We start from the raw sequence: 21,617 nt of genomic DNA, 5'->3' as shown, positions 1-21,617 counted from the left end.
CAGGTAACCCTGGAGTTCCCTGGCCAAATTCCCATCGCTGTTTCCAGGGCTTGCACAGGCCCCTTTCCTGATTCGCCATCCCAAGAGTCTCTGTTGTATGAGCACTCAAAGGCCCAGCTGTTTACAGCCAGTGTAGATGGAGCCTGGAGACGCAGGCCGGGGCAGCCACAGGAGTGTACCTAAGGCCTCTCTTAGTGATGGATGAGCCCCGTGTGGGAAGAGAAGAGGGCATACCATGGGCTGCAGACTGGAGCGGAACAGGAGCTAGCTATCGCTCCCTACCAAATTCCAGCATGGGACTCCAAAGAATCCAGGGTTTTAAATTCAAACCTGGTCTTCCAGATCCTTACGAAGGTATATGTGTCAGGAAGAATAGAACATATTTTATTTAACAGCTTGTTAGCTTGATTTAAACTTTTAAATATTTATATTTATGATATATGGGTCTCCATTTGTACTCTTTCTCAGCCCTGCCAGTATTCGGGGTGGGCTTGCATCGGCTGTCTCTCTACACACCCAAGACGCCCTTTCTCAGAACTCTTGAAGTTCACCCAACTCACTGATGCTCAAGGCCCTGGCGGCCTGGGTCTTCCTGTTCCCTCCCAGATACCATCTGAGCATCTACCGAGCCAGGCTGGGGAGTGTGGGGGCGTCAGAACTGACCTTGCCCTTAGTGGATGGATCCTAATAAGGTGGGGGCTGGGGGTGGACCGAGATAGGAACAGCCTCACCACAAGGGGGGCCTGGATGCCCAGAGAGGCCCAGGAATCTCAGCTAGCGGCTGGGGGAGCACTTTCCCCAAAGCAGATCAGGGATTCTGGAGGAGGAGAGGGACAGTGCAAGGACAGGAGAGAGTACAAAAGTCACCAAAGTGGAAATGTACAGGGTATGGAGGGGTGCAGTGTGGCTGATGCTTAGTGTGTGTACAGCCTCATGCTCTGGGCTGAAGAGCTTGGGTTTTAGATTGTAAACAATGAGAAGCCATTGTCAGATTGTAAAGGGGATGGGGCACTCAGAATGTAAGGAAAGTGGAGCGGAGGTGGGGATGGGAGTGGAGCTGGAATCTGGTGGTCAGTGAAAAGGTGGTTGGAGGGAAGGGGAGTAGAGTGCGTCCTTTGCCAGACAGGAGTGGGACATAGGGGCTAGGAAGAAAGAGGTGATCTCAACTCTGTCTTCTGGAACCTGTTCTGTTTCCTTCTCCTTCACTCTTTCTTGGTTCTTGTTTCCTTCTCCCACCTTTCCATTGCCCTGGGTCTCCAGGCTGGGGAGAGAGGCACAGCATCCCAAAGCAGTCCACATAGGTGATGGATTGGGAGGTCACAATTGTATGAAGGGGACCTGCTCATTCATTGATTCATTCATTCACTGAACAAATATTTGTTGAAAACCTACAATGTACCAAGTGCTGCTCCAGGTGTGGGAGAGATAGTGGTGAACAAGATAAAGTTGCTGCATTCATGGAACTTACATTATGGGGGCCCGGGGCCAGGTGGTATCCACTCTTGGGCTCTCTGGTCCATGCCCCTGAATGCCTGGGAGTGGGGACTCTTCCCCATTACCCACTCACTTGTTCCAGCTGCCCTGGTATTAGCACCCATCTCTTAGGACACTGAGGAGGGGGTTCTAATGCCCAGCGCTCCAACTCCAGGGACCAACTGTCTCCATAACAAGACGCCTGGGGGTCAGCACCTGGGCTCAGGCCCTAGTTCTTTTCACTCACGTGATCTGGAGCCCCAGTACAAGGACCTTCCTGGCTTCAGTTTCTTTGTCTATCAAGTGGTGCTTTGGGGAGGTCCTGAGGAAGTGAGGGGAAAGACCAGGCAGCTCCATTATTGCCCATTGATGGACAGCTCCTTGGACTGTGGCTGAAGGTGGGGGGGTGCCAGGGACACAGTACCATCATCATCAACATGAGATAATAATAGCTGCTATCTATTGTGTTCACTGTGGGTCAATCTCATGCCTCTTCTCATTTAATTTATTCCCCACAAGCAGCTCTGTACAGTGGATTATCTTCCCTCCCCATTTTCCAGATGAGGAAATTGAGTCACACAGTAAAATGAAATGACTGGCTTGAGGTCACACGCGAACCTACCCGACTCTGGAAGCCCTTAAGGACGGTGCTATGAGGGTGCTTCCTGGCACCTGCCTCTCCTGGGCACTCAGCCTCGAGAGTAGTTGTAACCCAGCCTTAGTGCCCTCCCAACCCCCTTGGGGGCTGGCACCACCCCGAGCCTCTGCACTGGGTCCCGCGACACTGGCCAGGGCAGAACCGGCGGCCGGATCAGGCCAGGATCCGAGTTAGGGGGCTTGGCACCCCAGGGTCCTGGGGTGCTCAGTCCTCGCACCCGGCATTGGTGGGTGGGGAGCCCGGGGCAGTTAGGGTTTCTAACCCCCTTCTCCTCCCACGTCCACGGGTACGCGGCGGCACCTTCACACTTTCCGCTTGGCCCGCTGCTCGCCTTTCAGGCCGCCGCGTTTTCAATTGTTAATTTGGAAACGGAAAAAGAAGCCGGCCGGGCGGGGGAGGCCTCAGGGAGGTAACTGGAGCCGCAGCACCGCCCCGGCCCCTCCGGCGCGCGGTGCCCAGTGTCGCCTAAGACCCGCCCTCCCCAGGCTCGGAGCCCTGCCCACCACTGCGTCCTGCTGCCAGTCGTGCCCCTCCCTTCCAGTTTGCTCCTCCCCGTGCCAAGACGGCGGGGCTAGCCCGGCGGACCCCGCAGAGCCGGGCCGCAGCGCCTCTGCCGGAGAGGAAGGGGCCGCCGTAAGGAAGGGGGCAGAGGGCCTGCGGGGTCGGGAGGAGGAGTCCTCCAGGAGCCCTCCTCCCCAGGAGCCCCTCCCTCTCTGAGGAGCCCCGCCTGGTGTCAACCTCCTGTGTGTCCCCAAGTGAACCCAAGCCTTGCCCTAACCCCTCAGCGGGGCGTTCCCCCCTACCCCAGCCAGACCCCTGCTTCCAGACGGTCCTACCAGGGATCGTTGGAACCATTCCATAGATGGAGCAACTGAGTCCCAGAGAGGGACAATTCACTTGCTCAAGGTCACACAGCCAAGGCTGAATTATTGAGCCTGACAGGGGTCAGGGTCAGAACCGAATTCAAGTCCGTTTGTTCTTTTGGCTCTGAAACATGTAGGGTCTGCAGGGCATCAGGACCAGAGATGCGATGTGTCCCCTTCCCCCGACCTCCAGCACCTTTCCGTGGTTAAGGAGCTATTGGAAGTTCTGCTCTGGTCTACCCTGACTCCACCTTGCTATTGTTTATATAGTCAATTCTAGGGAAGCTTTGGAGGTAGAAGGAGGTCCCTCTACATTTTCTATACCCACGAGGACGACGCCAATGAAATGTAAAAGACCCTCCTCTAGAAGTCCCTCAGGACTGGCAGTTTCAGGAACTTCCCGGGGCCTCACTTCCCATTTGGGAAGCTGAAATCACCAGTCCCAGAGGGGTCAGAGAAAAGTAGGGCCCTCCTTACTAACCCCTTCCTCTCACTGAGGAGTAAACTGAGACTCAGAGATAGTTTCCCAGCTCAGCTGAGTGGTGGCAGAGTCAGGCTGGATACGTAGCCCGCTGGTGCAGGTTCCTAGCTTTGTCCACATTCCTTACCTCCCCTTCGGCTGCCCCCAATGCTGACACCTCTCTCAGAGTCACCGAGCAGACTGCTGCCTTTAGAGGACTGCTCTGAATCAGCTGGAACCTCAGGCTGGGCAGCCTCTCCTCTTAAAGGCTGAAGAAACTGAGAGGGTCTGCGAATATACTTCCAGCTTTCAGCTTCCAGCTAAGACCCTCCTAACCACCCTTCCTTCTACCTTGGCTGTGGAACAGGCCCAGAGAAGTTGCTCTCCTGGCCCAAGTTCACACAGTAAGCCTTTCCCAGCTGAAAGGGCTTATTGGAGTCAGTGCTGCTGGATTCAGTCTGGCTGGTCCTGGACTTGGGTTTCCCATGGGATGCAAGGTTCTCACGGCAGCTGTATCCAACTGCCCCAGGTGTGGCCTGTGAGTTTGCATGCTGCAAAGGCACTGAAACACCCCTTCCTTATCATGGCCCCTAAACTTCCCACTGAGTGGGATCCTCAATGGCTGAGTCTGCAGGACTCCCAGGCTGACCTCAGTCTTGGGGCCTATACTCCCCAGGGGGCTTGGCCTCCCACAAGCTCCTGTTCCACCGTGTCAGCTCTTGGTGCCCTCTCTGCTCTGGGAGTGCTGAGAACCAAGTAGCAGGGACTAAGCTCTTTCCCTGTTTTGGACTTTTCTCTCCCTCCTCCCTCCCTACTTTGCACAGGTTCTGCTGATTCAGAGGACAGAAGGTTCCTTAGAGGTGACCCTGACCTATGCCAGGCTCACTTAGCTGGAGGCCTGGGCATTCCTTGAACCCAGTGCCACTCTGTCACATACAGCAGGAAGGGCAAGGGCTGGCCCAGCGTGATGCCAGAATGAGGGAATTGTCGAGGTGGAGGTGAGGGCCAGGTGCCTGGGTCCTTCTACAGAAGGAAGAGAAAGCAAAAGAACATTTCACCGTAGTAACTGGGAAATCTTGGTGCTAAGGCCCTGCTCTGCCTCTGATCGCAGGTAGGTCATGCTCGTCTCTGGGACTCAGTTTCCCATCTATAAGAGCATTGATTGACTCTAAGGGATTTTTCAGTGCCAAAATATAATCAGTATCTGATTACCTCTTACCACCTCCACCTTCCCCTCTTACAAATCCCCATCATCTCTTGCTTGGATTATACCATTAGCTTCCCAGCTCACATAGAGCAAAGGCCATTTCCCCCTCCCGCAGCTCCTCTCTGCACCATGGTCTATTCTCCGCTCAATAGCCTGTATGATCTTTTGCAAGCATGCCAGATCATGTCACTCCTTGCTCAAGACTTCCCCATGTCATGGTAGTAAAAGCCCAAATTCTCGCAATAGCCAGTAGATTATCTGTGTCCCACCTCCACTGCCTCTCCGCCCTCACAGCCTCTCATTCTCCCCTAGCTCACTCGCTCTGGGAGCACTTCTTTCTTGATGGCTTTGGAACATACCAGGTACCCTCTGGCTCAGATCTCTTGCACTTGCTTTTCCCTCTTCTCCCAGATGTCTGCAGAGCTCACTCCCTCATTTTCTTCAGATCTCTGCTCAAATGTCACCTTCTCAGAGCTGCTTGTCCTCTTGCCATGACCATTCTCTATAAAATAGCCTACGTCCAACTTCCATACCAACGTTCCTTGTCCCCTTTTCCCACTTCATTTTTCTCCATCATCATCTGACATTGTTGTCAACGTAAGAAACGTCCAAACCTGTAGAGAATTTTTATGAGTTTATTTGAGGCAAACTGATGATATGCCGGGGAGCAAGAGCTCAAATGCTCCAGAGATGACGGTTTTGCAGCTTATTTTATATGAATCAAAGGAGAAGACCTAAGGAAGGTGCATGAAATCCATTGGTGGTAGATTAACGAGGCAAGAAAAAGCAAAGCCGGGAAATCTCTAGGATTGGATAAAAGGCAAAATGGAGAAACACATGCTTCTTTTACAATGGTAGGTACAGGATGGTTAATAATTTACAGTAAATAGAGATGGTAAGTGGGCAACAAGATAACCATGAGGGGTTCTGTGGTCTCGTGCTCTTGTGGTCTTGTGCTCTGGTGCTGGTGGTTGTGCCTTCGAGATAAAGAAAATGACTCTGACATTGCAAAGGTTATGTTATCCTAGATGCGTAAGAGTGACAGACAGAGCTCGTAAGGTAAATAATGACCTTTGCTAAGAAAGCTATGGGCCTGGGATGTGACTACCCGCTATGACCTACCCAGTTAGGAATTTGTGATCAGAAAATCCTGTGTGGTTACTTTTGGTCACTGAGTTTCTCACACCTGCCATGTGGCCACCCTGAGCTTGTGAGGTTTATTGCATAGCCTCTTTTTTGTTCACATTCTGAACTTTTATTTGCTTATTATCCATCTCCCCCCCATAAGATGGAAGCTCCATGAAGGGAGGGACGCTGTCTGTCTTTGTGCCCGGCCCATGGAGAGCACTCAGCAAATACTTACGGAATAAATGAATGAGTGAGTCATTGAGTGAATGCTCTGTGGCTCTGGGCTGGGTGATTCCTGGAGTTGCTACTTGACTGGGTTCCCTTGTAATCCTGCCAGCAAGGTGACATACACTGGGGAAGGTGGGTCGTGCCAGTCAGAGAGATACAGTGCAGAGATCGTCCCCTCTCTCAGGAAACTTTTACCCAGCACCCATTCTGAGTGGGGCCCAGGGTATTCAAGGTGAAAGGGACAAGGCCTCAACCAGCTCTTGGTCTGTAGGAGGAGGCAGGTAAATGCCATAATGGAGGTGAGCATAGAGATGGGAAGGGGACATGAATGAGTCCCAGGTGGAGGCTCCTACCTGTTCCAGTGGGGCTGGAGGAAGGGCAGCATGAGCAAAGGTGGGAAAGGGAGAAAAGGCCCTGCTTGCTGTTGTGGGGGAACAGCGCTATAACAATGGAGTACCGAGTGCCAGGTTGGGCACTGAGTGGGGGAGAGTAGGGTGGCAGGGTGGGTAAGGATCTTCCTTGCAACCATGCTAAGGAGCTTGGTTGGGCCAGATCCTGCAAGTTGGTGGATTTTGCCCTTTTTAAAAAAGCAACAAAGCTCTTTGTTCAAGTGAAATCTTATGCCAAGCTCAGCATGTAAAACTGAGTCACCCAAACCCACATGAGCTGCTCAGGTGGAACTGGGGGACAGTTTCCATTGGCCATCTTGTTTAAGTTTCTAAAACCCAGGCCCAGTGTATTCCATTCTTTAGATTGCTCTTATTTTGCTGCTTGGGCGGCCCATGTTCTATTTATTTGAGGAGTCAGCGCTGCCTGGCCGGCACTGAGCAGATGGATGCCCCTTGCTCCGCCTGGTTCCCACCCTTGGCTCCTGTTGATGTGTTGCTCGGCCCACTTACCTGGTGCACCATGGCTGGCATGTCAGAGGGAAGCAGTGTGAACAAGTAGGAGGTGTTAGAGCAGGTCTAGGTGGGCGAGAACCAGGCTATGACTCATTAAACACCTTGTCCAGAAGATACCACATACCATAGCCTATTGGGACCAAGACCGTTCACACTAGGTCAAGCAAAATTGTCATGTGGAGGTGAAGGACACGTACTGAAAGGAAAGGGAAGACTTTTGTAGCACCATGGCCTGCACATCTGGGCTTCATGGAATAGAGAGGGGGAGATGAGATTCTGGAGCCGCAGTCTCATCGCCACTTCTCTGCACCTCCGCCAACTTTTCTCTGTGGCTCTTAGTTCCATTCCTGAGAAAGACATTCTGACTGGCTCAGCCCAACAGAGCGGGACCTTTCTTGGGTCCGTCTCTAGCTGTACAGCAATCCGTGGCGGCCAGGAGAGGGGCATGGAGCCATGTGGTACCACATAGAGTTGGCCCTTCCAGAGCTGCAGTGGCTGTTAGGGTGATCCCAGGGCTCCCCATGTCCTTGTGAATCCTTTGCACTGCAGAGGGGCCTAGCTGAGACGATGCCGGTGGCACTGAAATCCAGCCTGTGCTCAGGGTTGGGTCAGCCCAGAGTACGAGAGGCCTGTTTCTACTGGGGCCATCTAGAGGGGTCGGCTTTTTATAATTTTTCAGGCTAACGAGAATGCCGTTTTCTAATTGGTCCTCCAAGAGGGGGCATTTTTTTCATAGTTTGTACTATGTGCTGGCCGCTATTGTCCCTCCAGGGACATCCTCAAAGAATCTGGGACTGAGCTGAGGGCCAGCCCTCTCCCTGCCACTCCACTGCAGGAGAGTGATAGGGCTGAGGCTGAAGGGACGTCAGCCCTTATTGAATTGTCCCCTACCTGCATGTTTCAGACAGGGAAATTGAGGCTCCATTGAGACCTCAGCTCTTACCCTGAGCCCCGGCACCAGCCTCTGGCCCAGAGAAGCAGCGGCTGCGCAGCAGCCCTGGTGTGGGGCCCTGGGTCACGTGCTTTTGCTCCCTTTGCCATATTTAGAATCGCTGGATCAGGGGAAACTTCTCGTCCCAGCCCCTGAGGATTCTTGGAAAGAGCCTCGCTCTGAGGGTTGGCTGACTGCCCCTCCCCTTTATCCCCCTGCAAGAGAAAGTAAGAGCCTGTTCTTCCCAGGGGATTCTGGGCACCCCCAGGCCACACTGTACTCCCCTGCCTCTTGGGTCTAGCTGAAGTCCCTTCTGCAGTATCAGCTCTGGTTTGCGGCTTAAGAAACCCTTTTCCGCTGAAAGGTGGTGAGGGTCATGGCCTCTGCCCTCCAGGAAACTTGGCTGAATGGGGACAGATTGGTCCTGGTCTGAGGGGTCACATATTCCCAAGGCCAGATATAGAAATGAGGGAGCCAGCTGGTGGCCAGGCGGGCGGCAGACACTGGCAGAACTGTCTGGAAGAAGGGACACTGGAGAGAGGGAAGGAAGAAAGGAGGCCCAGGAGGAAGGAAGGGGCAGGGCCTAGATCTGTATTTACTTTGCCCTGGTTGGGGGGGGTGTCCCCTTATCCCACACAGGCTGCTTCCTCCCTCAGGATCATCAGTGCTTAAAAACAAAACCATCAAACCCCAAACCACACCGAACAAGAAGTGCTTGTGTCGGGCACCTGTGGTGTTCCGGATCTTTTCTCCCATTTTCACTGTTGGGGATAATGGGCCTGGTCAGCATCCTCTCCAATCCTTCACTCCAGCTATTTCAAACCTCCTCCATCTCTTCACACCCCCTTCCCCCAGTCATGCTCCCCACCTCTGAGAAGTGGACCTGGCCTCTTCTTCATAGAGGAAGTCACACCGCAGTGGGAGCTCTCTGGGCTGCGCCGTCCCCCACCTTCCTCTCCCACCTAGTCTCTCCCCTTCCCACCTGTCACCATGGAAGCTGGCCAGGTCTCTTCTGTTCAGCACCAGCCCTGCCCCTGCTCTGGATCCCAGCCTCCCTGCTGCCCCTGGGTACGTCATTCATTGATCGCTCCCTCTCTCTCCGACATCTTCAACTTCTCCCTCTCACCTGACTTCTTCCACTCCCCTTCTCTCATCTTAAAAAAAAAAAAAAAAAAAATCCCCATGCTCTGTATCCTTCTCCAGCTACTGATCTCAGCCTCTACTCTTTGCGTCAAACTTCTTAAAATAGTTCTACCTGCACTCACTGTCTCTACTCCTTCACCACCTCGCTCCCTTCCTCATCCCATTGGGCCTGCTCCGCTCCTTCCCTCCCTCCAAGGCTGCCCTTGCCAAGGTACCCAGTGACCAACTTGTCACCAAATCCAACGAACATTTTTCAGGGCTTATCTCACTTGACCTCTTGGCAGCGTTTGACACTGTTGTCCACTCCCTCCTTCTAGAAACACTTTCTTCGCTTGGCCTGGCGCCTCTCTCTTCTGATTTCCCTCCCATGTCACTGGCTGCTCCTTCCCAGCCTGGGTGGAGGCTCTATCCTCCCTCTGCTCCTCTGGGGTTCCATTGAGCCCTCGTCTAAGTTTGCCACATGTTCTCTGGATGGTTTCAGCTTCTCCCATGGCCTCAGTCACCACTTCTATCCTGATGCCAAAATATGCATTTCCAGCTCAGGTCTCTCTCTTCATGCCCCGTGTTCCTCAGCCCTTTCTACCTCAACATGTCCAAAACGGAACTCATCGCCCCCCACATTTGCTCCTCCACTGGGGTCTCCTATCACAGCTTACTCATGGCAACTTCATCCATCCAGTGCCCGCACCAAAAATATGAGCCATTCTCCCACATTGTCCCCATTTCCAATTAATCATGGAGTCCTACTTCCTGAAACTTTCTCCAGGCCATCCACTTCTCTTTAGTGCCACCACTGTCACCTCTCTATACTCTGAATTATTGTGGAGTCATCTATTTGCTTTTCCTCATCAGTCTCACCTCCTCTAAGCCACACTCGAGACTGCCTGAAGCACAAATCAGACCATGTCATTCCCTCTCTTAAAACTCTACAATGGCTCCCCATTGCTTTTAGGACAACGTTCATAATGCCTGAGGGCGCCACTCCAGGCCCCTGGATCTGGCCCTCTCTGGTGTCCCCACTGCCCCTTCCCTTCCAGCCCCCACCATCCAGAGCTGCTGCCTGCCCTGGGCTGTCTGCAGGTTCTGGCGTCTTTATTGCTTGCACAACCTGCTTTCTCGGCTTGGGGCACCCCCACCCCGTCCTCGTTACCTCCTTCAACAAGTCTTCATTGATTCCCCCACTTGGGCTCTGCTAAAGCCATCTTAGGGCTGCCCCCAACCCCATGGGCACATTGTCATCACCTTGCCATCAGCTCACTGCTGTGCTATACTTGTTAATTTCTTGGGGGGGCCTGGATTATTCATTTCTGGCTTTACAATAAACCTGGCTGATTGTAGGTGGCAATTAATGTTTCTTAAGTGAATGTGGCTCAGAGAGGTTAGGTAATAACCTCTTTTCTGCTCTGTAACACACTCACCCCTCTACCGTAACCCTGTCTCTCTAGCCTCCAAGCACCTGTCTTTCCCGGAACAGCCCAGAGAATCTGGAATTGAGCTCATGGATGACCTCTCCCTTCTACCCCACTGCTTGAGAGTCATAACACTGATGTCCCCTACCTCATGTTGCAGACAGGGAAACTGAGGCCCAGAGAGGTAGTATGGCTTGGTGGTCCAGATGGACCTGGGTTCAGGTCCCAGTCTTATGACTTTGGACAACCTGGTATACCTTTCTTCCTATCTTTCTTTTCCTTTTAAATAACAGCTTTAAGAAAATATTCACATACCATAAACCACCCCCCTTTTAAAGTGTACAATTCAGTGGTTTTCAGTATATTCCCAGAGTTGTGCAGCCATCATAGTATACCTTTCTGAGTCTCCGTTTCCTCATTGGTCAACCTTGGGTGATTACGGCACTGCTCTCATGGGGTTATTGTGAGAAGTGATGAAAAATATGCATGTAGAGGGCTTGGCCCACCACCTGGCCAACAGGAATCCTTGGCCAGCAGGGGCAGTTATGGGGTTACAGAGCAAATCGGGTAAAGCCAACGTGGCCATGAGAACTGCCTCCCCGGGGGGCTTTCCTGGATCCCATTTGGTGTCTACTTCTGAGCAGTGATGTGAGCTAGGCCATCGTGGCCACGGTGATGGGGGCTGGGAAGGCAATGATTACAGTTGTTTAAAAAGCTAATAATAGCTAATAATTGAGTCAGTCATAACCCCTCTCATTAGCTAAGCCAGTGATTCTCAAAGTGTGGTCCCAGGGAAGCAGCATTAGTATCACAGGGGAACTTTGTAGAAATGCAAGTTCTCAGGCCCCACTTCACACTTACTGAATCAGACACTCTAGATGTGGGCCCAGAAATCAGTGTTTTAATAAGCCCTCCAGGTGATTCTGGTGCCGCTATAGTTTGAGGACCGCAGTTCTAAGCAAACCATTCACCTATTCCTTGCTGCCTTTCTGAATGAGTGGGATAGTCACAGAATGGTGGGGGGTGGGGAGGAAGGGTTGTGATAAATCTCACAATAAGCCCCAGCCAGGGAGAGCCCACCAGGCAGTGCCCATCTGTCTCAGCTCTGTCTTCTGGGCGGGCAAGGGCCCCAAATTGCAACCAGACATGATAGGCCAAGATGCTCCAGAAAGTGGTTGCCAGTTTGGCCTCTCTACTGGGGAAATTATAGAGGCCTAAGTCAACAAACTCCTGTGAGCCATGTATATTTATACAGAGGGAGAAACTGAGGCCACAGAGAGGGCCAGAGACAATCCTTACAGTCCTTATTCGTTGCATGAATGAAGTCACAATCTGGTTCTGGCAGATACAACCAGGCCCTAGCTCAGGTCTCCTTCTTCCTGTCTTCTCCCTCCCTGAGTTCCAGTCATCTGCTGTCCTAGTAGTGAGTATCAGTGTGAGGACCCTTCAGGAAGTGCAAGGCAGCTTGGGGGTCAACCTGAGCTGGGCTTCCAGCCCCAGCTCTGTCATCGATTCACTGTCTGATCTTGAGCAAGTGTGTCCCTCCCTAAGCCCCATTTCCTCATCTGGAAGATGGAGACAATTATTCAGGTGCCTGGAACACAAGATGTTCTCTATAAATTAAGTATATCTGTTCAGCTGTATAGAGCATCTAGGATAAGGAAACTCCCAGCCAGTGCATAAAGGCAGGAGGAGGTGAAGTTCAGGGGCTTTTTAAACAGCATATAGCAAATGGAGCGGGTGAAGGTCGGAGAGCTGCCTTCTCTTCAATTCTTAGGAAGGATGCTGGGGAAGGAAGGGTCAGGGATGGATGTGCTGAGAGCTTTGGGAGTCTCTTCAGTGGATACAAACTGGGGGCTTTGGTGACACGATGTCCTGATATTTGTTTAACGTGAATTTCTGCTATTTATTTACTCAGTCTTTCAACCGTGCTATGAAAAAAAATAAATAAATAAAGCAGGGTAAGGGGAGAGAGGGTGGGGAGGGGCCGTTATTTTGGACAGAGAGTGGTTGGGGAAAGCCTCTCCAAACAAGCGATGTTTGAACAGAGAGCTGGATGAGTAAAGGAGCAATAAATAAGCAGAGAAAACAGCAAAGTGCAAAGCCTGGGGACGGAAATACATCTGGTGTGTTCCAGGAATGGCAAGGACATCAGAATGCTGGAGCCCAGTGATGGAGGGGTGAGAGGGGAAATCATCAAGTTCAAGGGGGTGGGGCAGATCTCACAGGGCCTTGCTGGACACCCCGAGGGGTTAGACTTTTGCTCTCTAAGCATGATGGGAAGTCAATAGAGAGTTTTGAGGAAGGTGATGGTTTCTGGCTTTGCACTATATGAGGATCTCTCTGGCTGCTTTGAAGAGAATGGTTTATAGTAGAGCCAGAGTGGAGACAGGGAGACTGGTCAGGGACAAGAAAGTGGTGGCTTAGTCAGGATGGTGAGCCGTGGCCTGTTCAGAGATGTATTCTGAAGGTAGAGCCAATAGGAATGTCTAAGGGGTGGGATGTGGGAGCTGATGGAAAAAGAGAGTCAAGGGTACCCCTATCCGGCTGAGCTCCAGGGTAGAAGGTGGTGCCATTGCCAAGAAGGGGAGGCTGAAGAGGAGCAAGATTTGAGGACAAACTGAGAGTTTGGTTTGAGAAGCCATTAGCTGTCCAAGGAGAGACATTGAGTAGGCAGTTGGACATGTGAGCTGGACTCCCGGGAAAGGCTGTCACACTCTCACACCTGCTAAATGGCAAAGGCTATTGTGATAAAAGGGTGGGAGCAGCATTCAAAGTGTTTTCATCCCCTGTTTGTATTTTTAAGGAAATTCATTTTAAAATTTACATGAGTTTGTTATTCTAAAAAATACTAGAAAATGCAGAAAAGCCACAAACAAAACAAAAGCCAAATCAGTCTTAACTTTGCCACCCAGAGGTAAGTCCTGCTGACTCTTGGTATGTAGTATATAAAAAACATCTACAAAAAATTGAAATCACAATGCCATTACAATTTTATAATCTGCTTTTTTCACTTAACCTATTGCGAACTGGACATTTGTAGATGAATAATTATTGGCATGGAAAGAAAAATATGGAGATAAAATATTTTGACACACCCAGTAGACAGGCCCTAGTGTGGCCCAGTTACTTGAGGAGCTGAAGTCAGCTGGGCAATGGGACTGAAGGATCTCTGTGTAGGGTTGCCATGAAGGCCCATTAGGAATTGTCTGCAGCCCTTTCCAGAGGATGGGGCTGGATGAGATGACCTCAGGGAGGGCCCGTCTTCCCCTAAGCCCTGTGTGAGCGGCAGTCCCTGTCCCCCAGTGGATGTGGCTGCTGTGTTTTCTGTGGTTAATTACTGAACAGGAGGAGTTGGTGCTCTCCTCCACACCTTATGTCTTCGCTGACTTAGCTCTTGACTGGAACTGGCCAAGGCGGCCTCCTCCTCCTTCCTTCATTCAAAATCCTTTACTGACATCTGGCACCTAGCTCCGCTACCCAGGGGCATGTACTGGGATGCAGCCCTATACCTGCCCTCCCAGCAGGCCAGGAGCCCCTGTCTAAGGAGGTGTAAGTGGGCCAGAGTGGAGCCATGCCCTTTCCATGTCCTTCCTCCTGTCAGCCCCTGCTTTATAGATGAGACTGGCTCAGAGAAGGTAGGTGACTCTCCCAGGGCCATACATACAACAGGACTGGTATTCAAACTCAGGTCTCTCTGACTCCCAGCCCACGCCCCTGTCACTACAACACATGAACACAAAGGCATGTAGAAAGCCACCTGGGCCACATACAGAGAGGCCAGCATTGGGAGGGGATAGTAGAGTGTGGGGATGGGCATCCCAGAGGGCTCCTTTGAGCAGGAACATTGTGTGGGGGAAGGGTGAGCAGTCTCAGCAGGCTACGACTGACGACTGACACGGTGCGGTGTTTTAGGCAGAATGCAACATCAGCAGTCCCAGGGCGAGAGAGTCTGCGGACATTTGGGGAAAGCATAGGTCAGTCCACAAGGGATGTGTTTCCAGAGAAGTCCATTCCCTCGGGCATCTCTTTCAGGGCATGCCCCCATCCCAAAGAGGAGCACTTCTGGGAGTCCAGCCACGTTCCCTTTTGCTGCATCTGCAGCTGTGTCTCTCATCCTGCATCTGTCACCTATTCACACCCTCCCAAGGCCACCAGCATCTCTCCTCATACCCTTTCTCTTCTGCCCATCCACTGGGAAGTTAGGAGCCCTGGCTCTAATCTCACCTGCCCTGGACATACTGGCTGACCTTGGGCAATGCCTTTCCCCCTCTGGGCCTCAGTTTCCTCATGTGTGCAATTGGGGTTGAGGGAAGTGGTAGAGGAATTCGGTTCTAATGTTTCTTCTATGTCTAAACATCTGGTTCTGGGCTACTCAGCAGCTTCCCACTGCACTCAGGGGAGTTCCAGGCCTCCATGGCATGGGTCCATGCTGCCTGATTCTCCTCCCTACACCCTCTCCCCCTCTGCACGCTTCTCTCCCTACCTGTCCTCTCTGATCCCCTTTCCTTCCATAGCTGTCTCATTATTTAATTCCTTAAGAGCTCATGAAGGTGGGGGCAATTGTCCCAATTCTGTAGATGACGTCATGCTCCTGCCACCTTTGGGATCATAGGGAAGGGGGATCCCTCCCTCAGCTGCTGACCTTCCCTGGCCCCCTGGCTGACCTCTGGGGCACGTCTCTCAAGACAGCCTTAAAACTGAGCCAGGGGCTGAGGCTGCCACTCATGAGTGTCTGAGCCTGGAGGCGTTTCCTGACTGTGGGACCCTGGGCCAGCCTGTTCCCACTGCCGGCCCAGACCAACCTACCACTTACAGCTGAACGAACACTTCTCTGAGGTGCAGCCCTGCATCAAAGGCAGTTGAGACGGTAGTAAAGTGTCTGTGAGCTCGGTAGCCTGGAGCTCGGGGGCTTCTCCATTTGGTGTCCAGCACAGAGCCACAACTCCAAGGAACTCTGATTCTTTTATCTGCTTTCCAGATAATTCTTACCAAATAATGCTTCCTTCCTCCTCCAGCTACACAGCTTGCTGCCGAGTCTCCCCCGTTGTGTTATCCATCTAGCGGTCTAACCCTCCCCTTCATGCTGCAATTGCAGATTTTTGCTGGTGTTCAGCTGCCTGGTGCTGTCCGTGCTGTCCACTATCCAGGAGCACCAGGAACTTGCCAACGAGTGTCTCCTCATCTTGGTGAGTGCCGGGGTCCCTGCCTGAGGGAGGCTGTTGAAGTAGCATCTCTGGGTTCATAATGAGGGTGGAGAGAGACTTCTCATACCATGGCTCAGAGAGTGGCTTGCTGTGCTGTGTTCCTGAGCTAGTGGCCATCCCTCTCTGGGCTTTATCTCCTGCTTTACAGCAGGTGTTGGGGGACCTCCTGCTTCTATGCCAGGGCTTATGATGGGCCCATAGACGAGGTGAGTAGGTCCCACTCCTTCTCAGGATCCAAACTGGTAATTCCACCCCCAGTGAGATGTTTGTTTTTGGAATTTTTTCCCCCCTAAACAGAAGCATCTTGGAGGGGGACAGCCAACAGATAGCCACGCTTTATGTCACCCAGTCAGGGTTAGAAAGTCTGGGATGACTGGAAGTGGCGAGGTGGGGTGAGGAGAAAAACCCAGACAGCATAGGGGCCAGGGAGGGAGGGCAGACGTGGGCCTTCAGTCTCTTTACAAGGGGCCACCTGCCTTTGAGGATCCTCCTTAGGTTCATCCAGGTAAGAACCTCCTGGGGAGGTGGTCTGAGGAAATGCGAGTACCCAGGGACTCCAGGCTGTTTCGGGGCTGTGTGACCTGGGCCCCGGTCCTAGAGATTGGCGAGAACTCAGGCCCCTGGCCCCACAGGAATTCGTGATGATCGTGGTGTTTGGCCTGGAGTACATCATCCGTGTCTGGTCTGCTGGATGTTGCTGCCGCTACCGAGGATGGCAGGGCCGCTTCCGCTTTGCCAGAAAACCCTTCTGTGTCATCGGTAAGAAGGATTGCCCCCCCACCCCGCGCCTGACCCTTGACCCCCAGCCCCAGGATCGACACCCTGACCTCATCCCTGACCCAGAGCCTGGCCGCTGACAGACTCAACGGACCCTCCCAATCCTCACCACGACAACACCACGATCCCAGGACCTCCCGACCTTGGGTTCCTGACGTGGGGCGGGTTGGTTCCCGGGTGCTAGCCGTGACCTCGCCATCCCCGCCCCTGCAGACTTCATCGTCTTCGTGGCCTCGGTGGCCGTCATCGCCGCGGGCACGCAGGGCAACATCTTCGCCACGTCTGCGTTGCGCAGCATGCGCTTCCTGCAGATCCTGCGCATGGTACGCATGGACCGCCGCGGCGGCACCTGGAAGCTGCTGGGCTCGGTGGTCTACGCGCACAGCAAGGTGAGAGCGGGGCGTGCCGGGCCGGATGGGGTGCGGGGCGAGGCCGAAGGGGAGCCTGGCAGGGAGGCCGGCAGGGGCAGGGCTGGGGGAGGAGGGGGAGAGGGGGGGAGGGGGGAGGGGGGAGGGGGAGGGGGGGAGGGGGGAGGGGGAGGGGAGGAGGGGGGAGGGGGGCAGGGCGGGGCGGGGGGGGGAGGCGGGTTAAGGGGCGGAACACGGTGAGGGCAGAAGCTGGGCCCGGCCGAGGCCAGAGGGGTAGGGCTTGAGGATCTCACTTAGAAGCTTCTGGATTGGGGAGCCTGAATGCACAACAAAGTGGGGAGCTGGGGCGGATCTGAGGGTGGGGACGGGGTCAGGGCTACATGTGGGGCCAGATCAAAGCCTGAAAGTGGGGCTTGTGGGCGGAGGCCTGAGCTTGAAACCTGAAAGGTTAAGGCCAGGGCCGGGGGCGCAGGGAGGCGTGGGGGGGTGGGGGGTGTCCTGCGGTTTTGAGGGGTCCCAGCCGTGTGGGGAAGGCGGGGCAGGGTCTCCTTGAAGGGAGATGCTGAGAAAGAAAGGTTGGCAGAGCCGCAGCCAGGGAACTCCGAGAGGTGGGGTATTTTTATCCCCTTCCAGAACATCTCCCATAGGCCATTCGGAGAGCCTTCCACCTTCCCACCTCTCCCAGGTGGGCACAGCGTTCCCCACTTCCTCAGGCCCTTCTGCTGCAGTGCTCCCTATGGTCTCAGCCGTTTCTGCCCCCGCAGGAGCTGATCACCGCCTGGTACATCGGGTTCCTGGTGCTCATCTTTGCCTCCTTTCTGGTCTATCTGGCCGAGAAGGACGCCAACTCCGACTTCTCCTCCTACGCCGACTCGCTCTGGTGGGGAACGGTGCGTGAGGGTCTGTGCAGGACACCCCTTCTCCCTAGAACGGTCCATGACAGTTGTGACCTCCGATTCTGGGCTGAGGGCCTCTTGGCTAGGGCTGGGACCCCCTACGACCAGCCGCTATTTGCCCCAGTGGCCCGGCTTGCACCCGCATCAAGTCCCCCACGTGATACCTTCCCCCTGACCAATATCGAGGAGGGGGTAACTGTCTGTGCCCCTCACCAGTCCCCTTTACAAGTCCTTGTGACCAGCCTCTTGCGGTCAACCACCGGGGCCCCTTCCCTCATGATCAGGCTTCTATCTGCCTGTGTCCCCAACAAGCTCCTTTGGGAGGCCCCTGTGACCAGCCCTGTGGGTCACCTGTGTGTGTCCCCAGATTACACTGACGACCATTGGCTATGGTGACAAGACGCCTCACACGTGGCTGGGCAGGGTCCTGGCTGCCGGCTTCGCCTTACTAGGCGTCTCCTTCTTTGCCTTGCCTGCGGTAAGTCCCCTCCACCTACGGTCGCCCCACCTGGGGGAGAGGGACCCTGAGGGCAGAGCCTGCTAAGACCCTGTCCTTCATTAGCAGTGGGGGGCACCTCAGATGGGCAGAGATTGCCCTTGTTGTCCCCACCAGCACATTCCCCCAACCATGCTTATCCCCCTAGGGCATCCTCGGCTCTGGCTTTGCCCTGAAGGTGCAGGAGCAGCACCGGCAGAAGCATTTCGAGAAGCGGAGGATGCCAGCGGCCAACCTTATCCAGGTATGAGATGCTCAGGAAGCCCCTGAACTGAACTGGTGTGTCAACACTGTGTGCTGACCCTCGTGTACAGCTTCACAACTGTGACTCCACTTTGACGCTCAGAGAGGAGACGTGACTTTTCTGCGGTCACATGCTGGGATGCTGACGCAGATTGTCGGAAACTCCTCCATGTACCAAATGCCGAGTTTAGGGTTAGCTAGAGCAGCCGCATTTGCCCACTCCGGTCCCAGTTCTACATGGCCTGGATGAGAGGCCCTAGGCCCTGGTAGAGACACCCATTAACTGTGCAGCTATCAGTTGCTCCACTCCCAACACCTTAATTCATTCCACAAGCACTCACGCAAATGAATGTTGTGACTACAAACTGAGGTAAATGCCTTGAAAGAAAGAAATGGTTCTTTGAAGGGCATTTAACGGTACCTGGCCTTGAAGGGGGATTCGGGGAAGACTACCTTGGGAAAATGACACTTGAGCTGAGCGCTGGATGATGGGTAGGCATTAACAAGGTGAAGAGGTGAAGGGGGAAGCATTCAGGGTAAGGGAAGAGCATGTGCAAAGATCGTGGTGTGTTTGATGAACTTGAAAGAAGCTAGCAGGGCTGGAACAGAAAGCTGTAGAAGGAATGGATAGTGGGGAGGTGGGCTGGGCCCAGACCTCAAGGCCATAGGGAAGAGTTTAACTTTTTACCTAAAAGCAACATGGAACCCCTGGCGGGGGAGTGGGTGATATAATCAGATTTGTGTTTTGAAAAGTGGTGAATGGATTGGAGGGTGACCCAAGTGTGTGTGGGAGACCAGATAAGAGACTGCGTGAGGCAGAGTGCTGGGTGATGTGGGCTAGGGTGTAACAGGTGAGATGGAAAGAAATGGGCAGATTCTGCATATTGAGGAAGTGAGATTAGTGACATCAGGAGTGAGGGGGAAGGAGGCGATGGGGTGACTTTCAGGTTTCTGGCTTGCCCAGACGGATGATTGATGGCCCTGCTCGCTGGAGTGGGACCAGATTAGGGGAATGAAGCATGTGAGTTTGGCTGGAGCATGTGGAGTCTGAAGGACCTCAGAGCCCCCGAGTGGCGATGCTGAGCAGGAACTGCATGTGTACAGGTGTGTAGCTAAGAGGAGAGCAATGGGCCGGGCAGAGAAGGTACAGAGCCATTGCATGTAGACAGTAATGAAGCTCTGGGTGAGCTCACCCAGAGGGGAGAGGAAAGAGAGAGAAGAGAAGATGGCCCAGAACTGGACTTTTAGGAACCTCAAATTTTTGTGGCTGGGCAGGGAAAGTTGAGCTGGCCAAGGAGCGAGAGAAGCAGTAGTCAGACAGGTGGGTAGTGGAGTGTGTGGCCTCCATTTTCCCCACTGTGCTCAGGCATTCTGATGGGGCCTGGGCCGAGGCAAGGGCTCTGATTTGTGTGGCTCTGTGACTCAGCCTTGGCTTCTCCCTGGCCTAGGGTGTGTACGAGAGAACCCCTTTGGGACACAGTTCAGGGAATGCTGGCACAGCCCATGTCAGCCTGCTCCCCAGCAAGCCACACTCTGACAGGCCCCCCGCATCCCAAGTCTGACTGGTTCCACTTCTTATCTCTCCTCCCCAGGGTGGAACCCTGTTCCCGATCCCTGCTATCTCCAGCCACCAGGCCAGCCTTTCCTTCTCAGCATCCCCTGGGACACAATGGTCACTGTCCCCTGGGAGCTGGCCTTCTGAGGGGCATTGTAGGGGCAGGCGGCTGGCACTGTCCATGCCGAGAGACAGCTGGTATTGTGGCGCCCATAATTAATGAGACAGTCTGGCAGCTGCTCCCCAGCCCAAGCCAGGGGCCTAGGCAAGCAGGAAGTAAAAATATTTCTGTCCTGGGAGGGTGCCTGGCTGGTGAGGTCAGCAGTGGGCAGTCCCTTAAGGACAAGAGGCACCCAAAGAAGGGGGGCATCGAGGGCCCGTTCTGCTTTGTCCTGCCTGGCAGCTTCCATGCCTCCCTGCCCTCACTGGTCACACACTCACAATACTCCCTGGCTCTTCTTACCTGGAGGGAGGGAGACATTCCTTCCTCTCGTCTGACCCTCATCCCTCCTACAGCTGAGGAAACCCTGCAGGTCCACGGATGCTGAGGGGAGGGTAGGTGATTCTCTCTACTCCTCCACCCCATGGGCAGTGACAGGCAGCTGGGAAAGCTGGGGTGGCTTATTATTAGTAATGATTCACTCAGCATTCATTCCCCAAACACTTGCAGAGCACCTACCGTGTGCTAGAGCATACACTGGTGACCAAGACACAGCTTACAGTCTAGGAGGAGAAAAATGCATTAATCAAATACTCTGAATTATCTGTCAGCTGTGGTAAGGGAGATAACAGGAGGGTTTCACAGGGGAACTTGGCATGAAGTGCCAACTATGTGCCAAGCACTACGTTTGGCATTTCACATACATTCGCCCATTTAATCCTCACACTACCCAGTTCGGTGAGTAGTATTAATCTATTTTGCAGATGAGGTAACTGAGGCCCTGCAGCTTTACTTAATTTGCCCATACTTGTAAGGGGCACCGCTGGGACTGGAGACCCCTATCTGCCTGATGACAAAACCTCAGTTCTTAGCTCCTGCACTCTCAGACCCCTGGCTCTGAGGCTGATCTGCTCATCACCTTAGGGAAGTAATTTCTCTCTAGGCTGCCAATTCTTTGGCTAGTCCTTCTGCTGGCTTTGGAATTGGAATTGGAATTGGCGTCTGGCTCTGCGTACCCTTCAGCTGGCCCAATACCTGGGTTCTCTCAGGGGCAGAGGGTGGGGGACTGAGAGGCCTCTCTGATGCCTTGTCTCCCCCTTTCGCTTCCCCCATACCACCAGGCTGCATGGCGCCTGTACTCTACTGACACAAGCCGGGCCTACCTGACAGCCACCTGGTACTACTACGACAGTATCCTCCCGTCCTTCAGGTAGGCCCAGCTGCAGGGGGAGGGGGTGGGGAGGGAGGGAAGGCTGACGGTAAGGCCCCTTAAGGACAAGTGGCTGGGACTCGGCCCTGGACGGTGGGAAAGAGATGATGGCTCCCAAGGCAGCATCCGAGGCTGGTTCTGCAGATTCTACTAACTCAGAGCCTGGAATGTCCTCTGTCCCACTCTCTACATCCAGGAAAGGCAGTGACACTGGACACACGAGGCATGGGGTGGATGCTGCCCCTCTCACTGAGCCTGTGTCCTAGAGTTCTGGCAGTCCGTATGCTCACCCAGAGTTGATGC

At 53.7% G+C, this 21,617-nt stretch overlaps 1 protein-coding gene across 3 annotated transcripts in view; it reads left to right on the top strand.

The window, feature by feature from the left end:
- Positions 1 to 21,617, top strand: part of KCNQ4 (potassium voltage-gated channel subfamily Q member 4) — a gene marked incomplete at its 5' end in the record, with an annotated part of 54,116 nt that overhangs the window by 14,463 nt on the left and 18,036 nt on the right. For all 3 annotated transcript variants that reach the window (XM_081056356.1, XM_081056355.1, XM_081056357.1), the window contains 7 exons: positions 15,501 to 15,591; positions 16,242 to 16,368; positions 16,600 to 16,775; positions 17,519 to 17,644; positions 18,018 to 18,128; positions 18,295 to 18,390; positions 21,226 to 21,314. In XM_081056356.1, the coding sequence (XP_080912482.1) occupies positions 15,501 to 15,591; positions 16,242 to 16,368; positions 16,600 to 16,775; positions 17,519 to 17,644; positions 18,018 to 18,128; positions 18,295 to 18,390; positions 21,226 to 21,314 (816 nt within the window). The remainder of the gene's footprint in view (positions 1 to 15,500; positions 15,592 to 16,241; positions 16,369 to 16,599; positions 16,776 to 17,518; positions 17,645 to 18,017; positions 18,129 to 18,294; positions 18,391 to 21,225; positions 21,315 to 21,617) is intronic.

This window comes from Rhinolophus hipposideros, assembly GCF_964194185.1.
Source record: "Rhinolophus hipposideros genome assembly, chromosome: 8".
Classification (NCBI taxonomy): Eukaryota; Metazoa; Chordata; class Mammalia; order Chiroptera; family Rhinolophidae; genus Rhinolophus; species Rhinolophus hipposideros.
The sequence above is the reverse complement of the archived record's forward strand: the minus strand, read 5'-3'. Positions and strand labels throughout refer to the sequence as shown.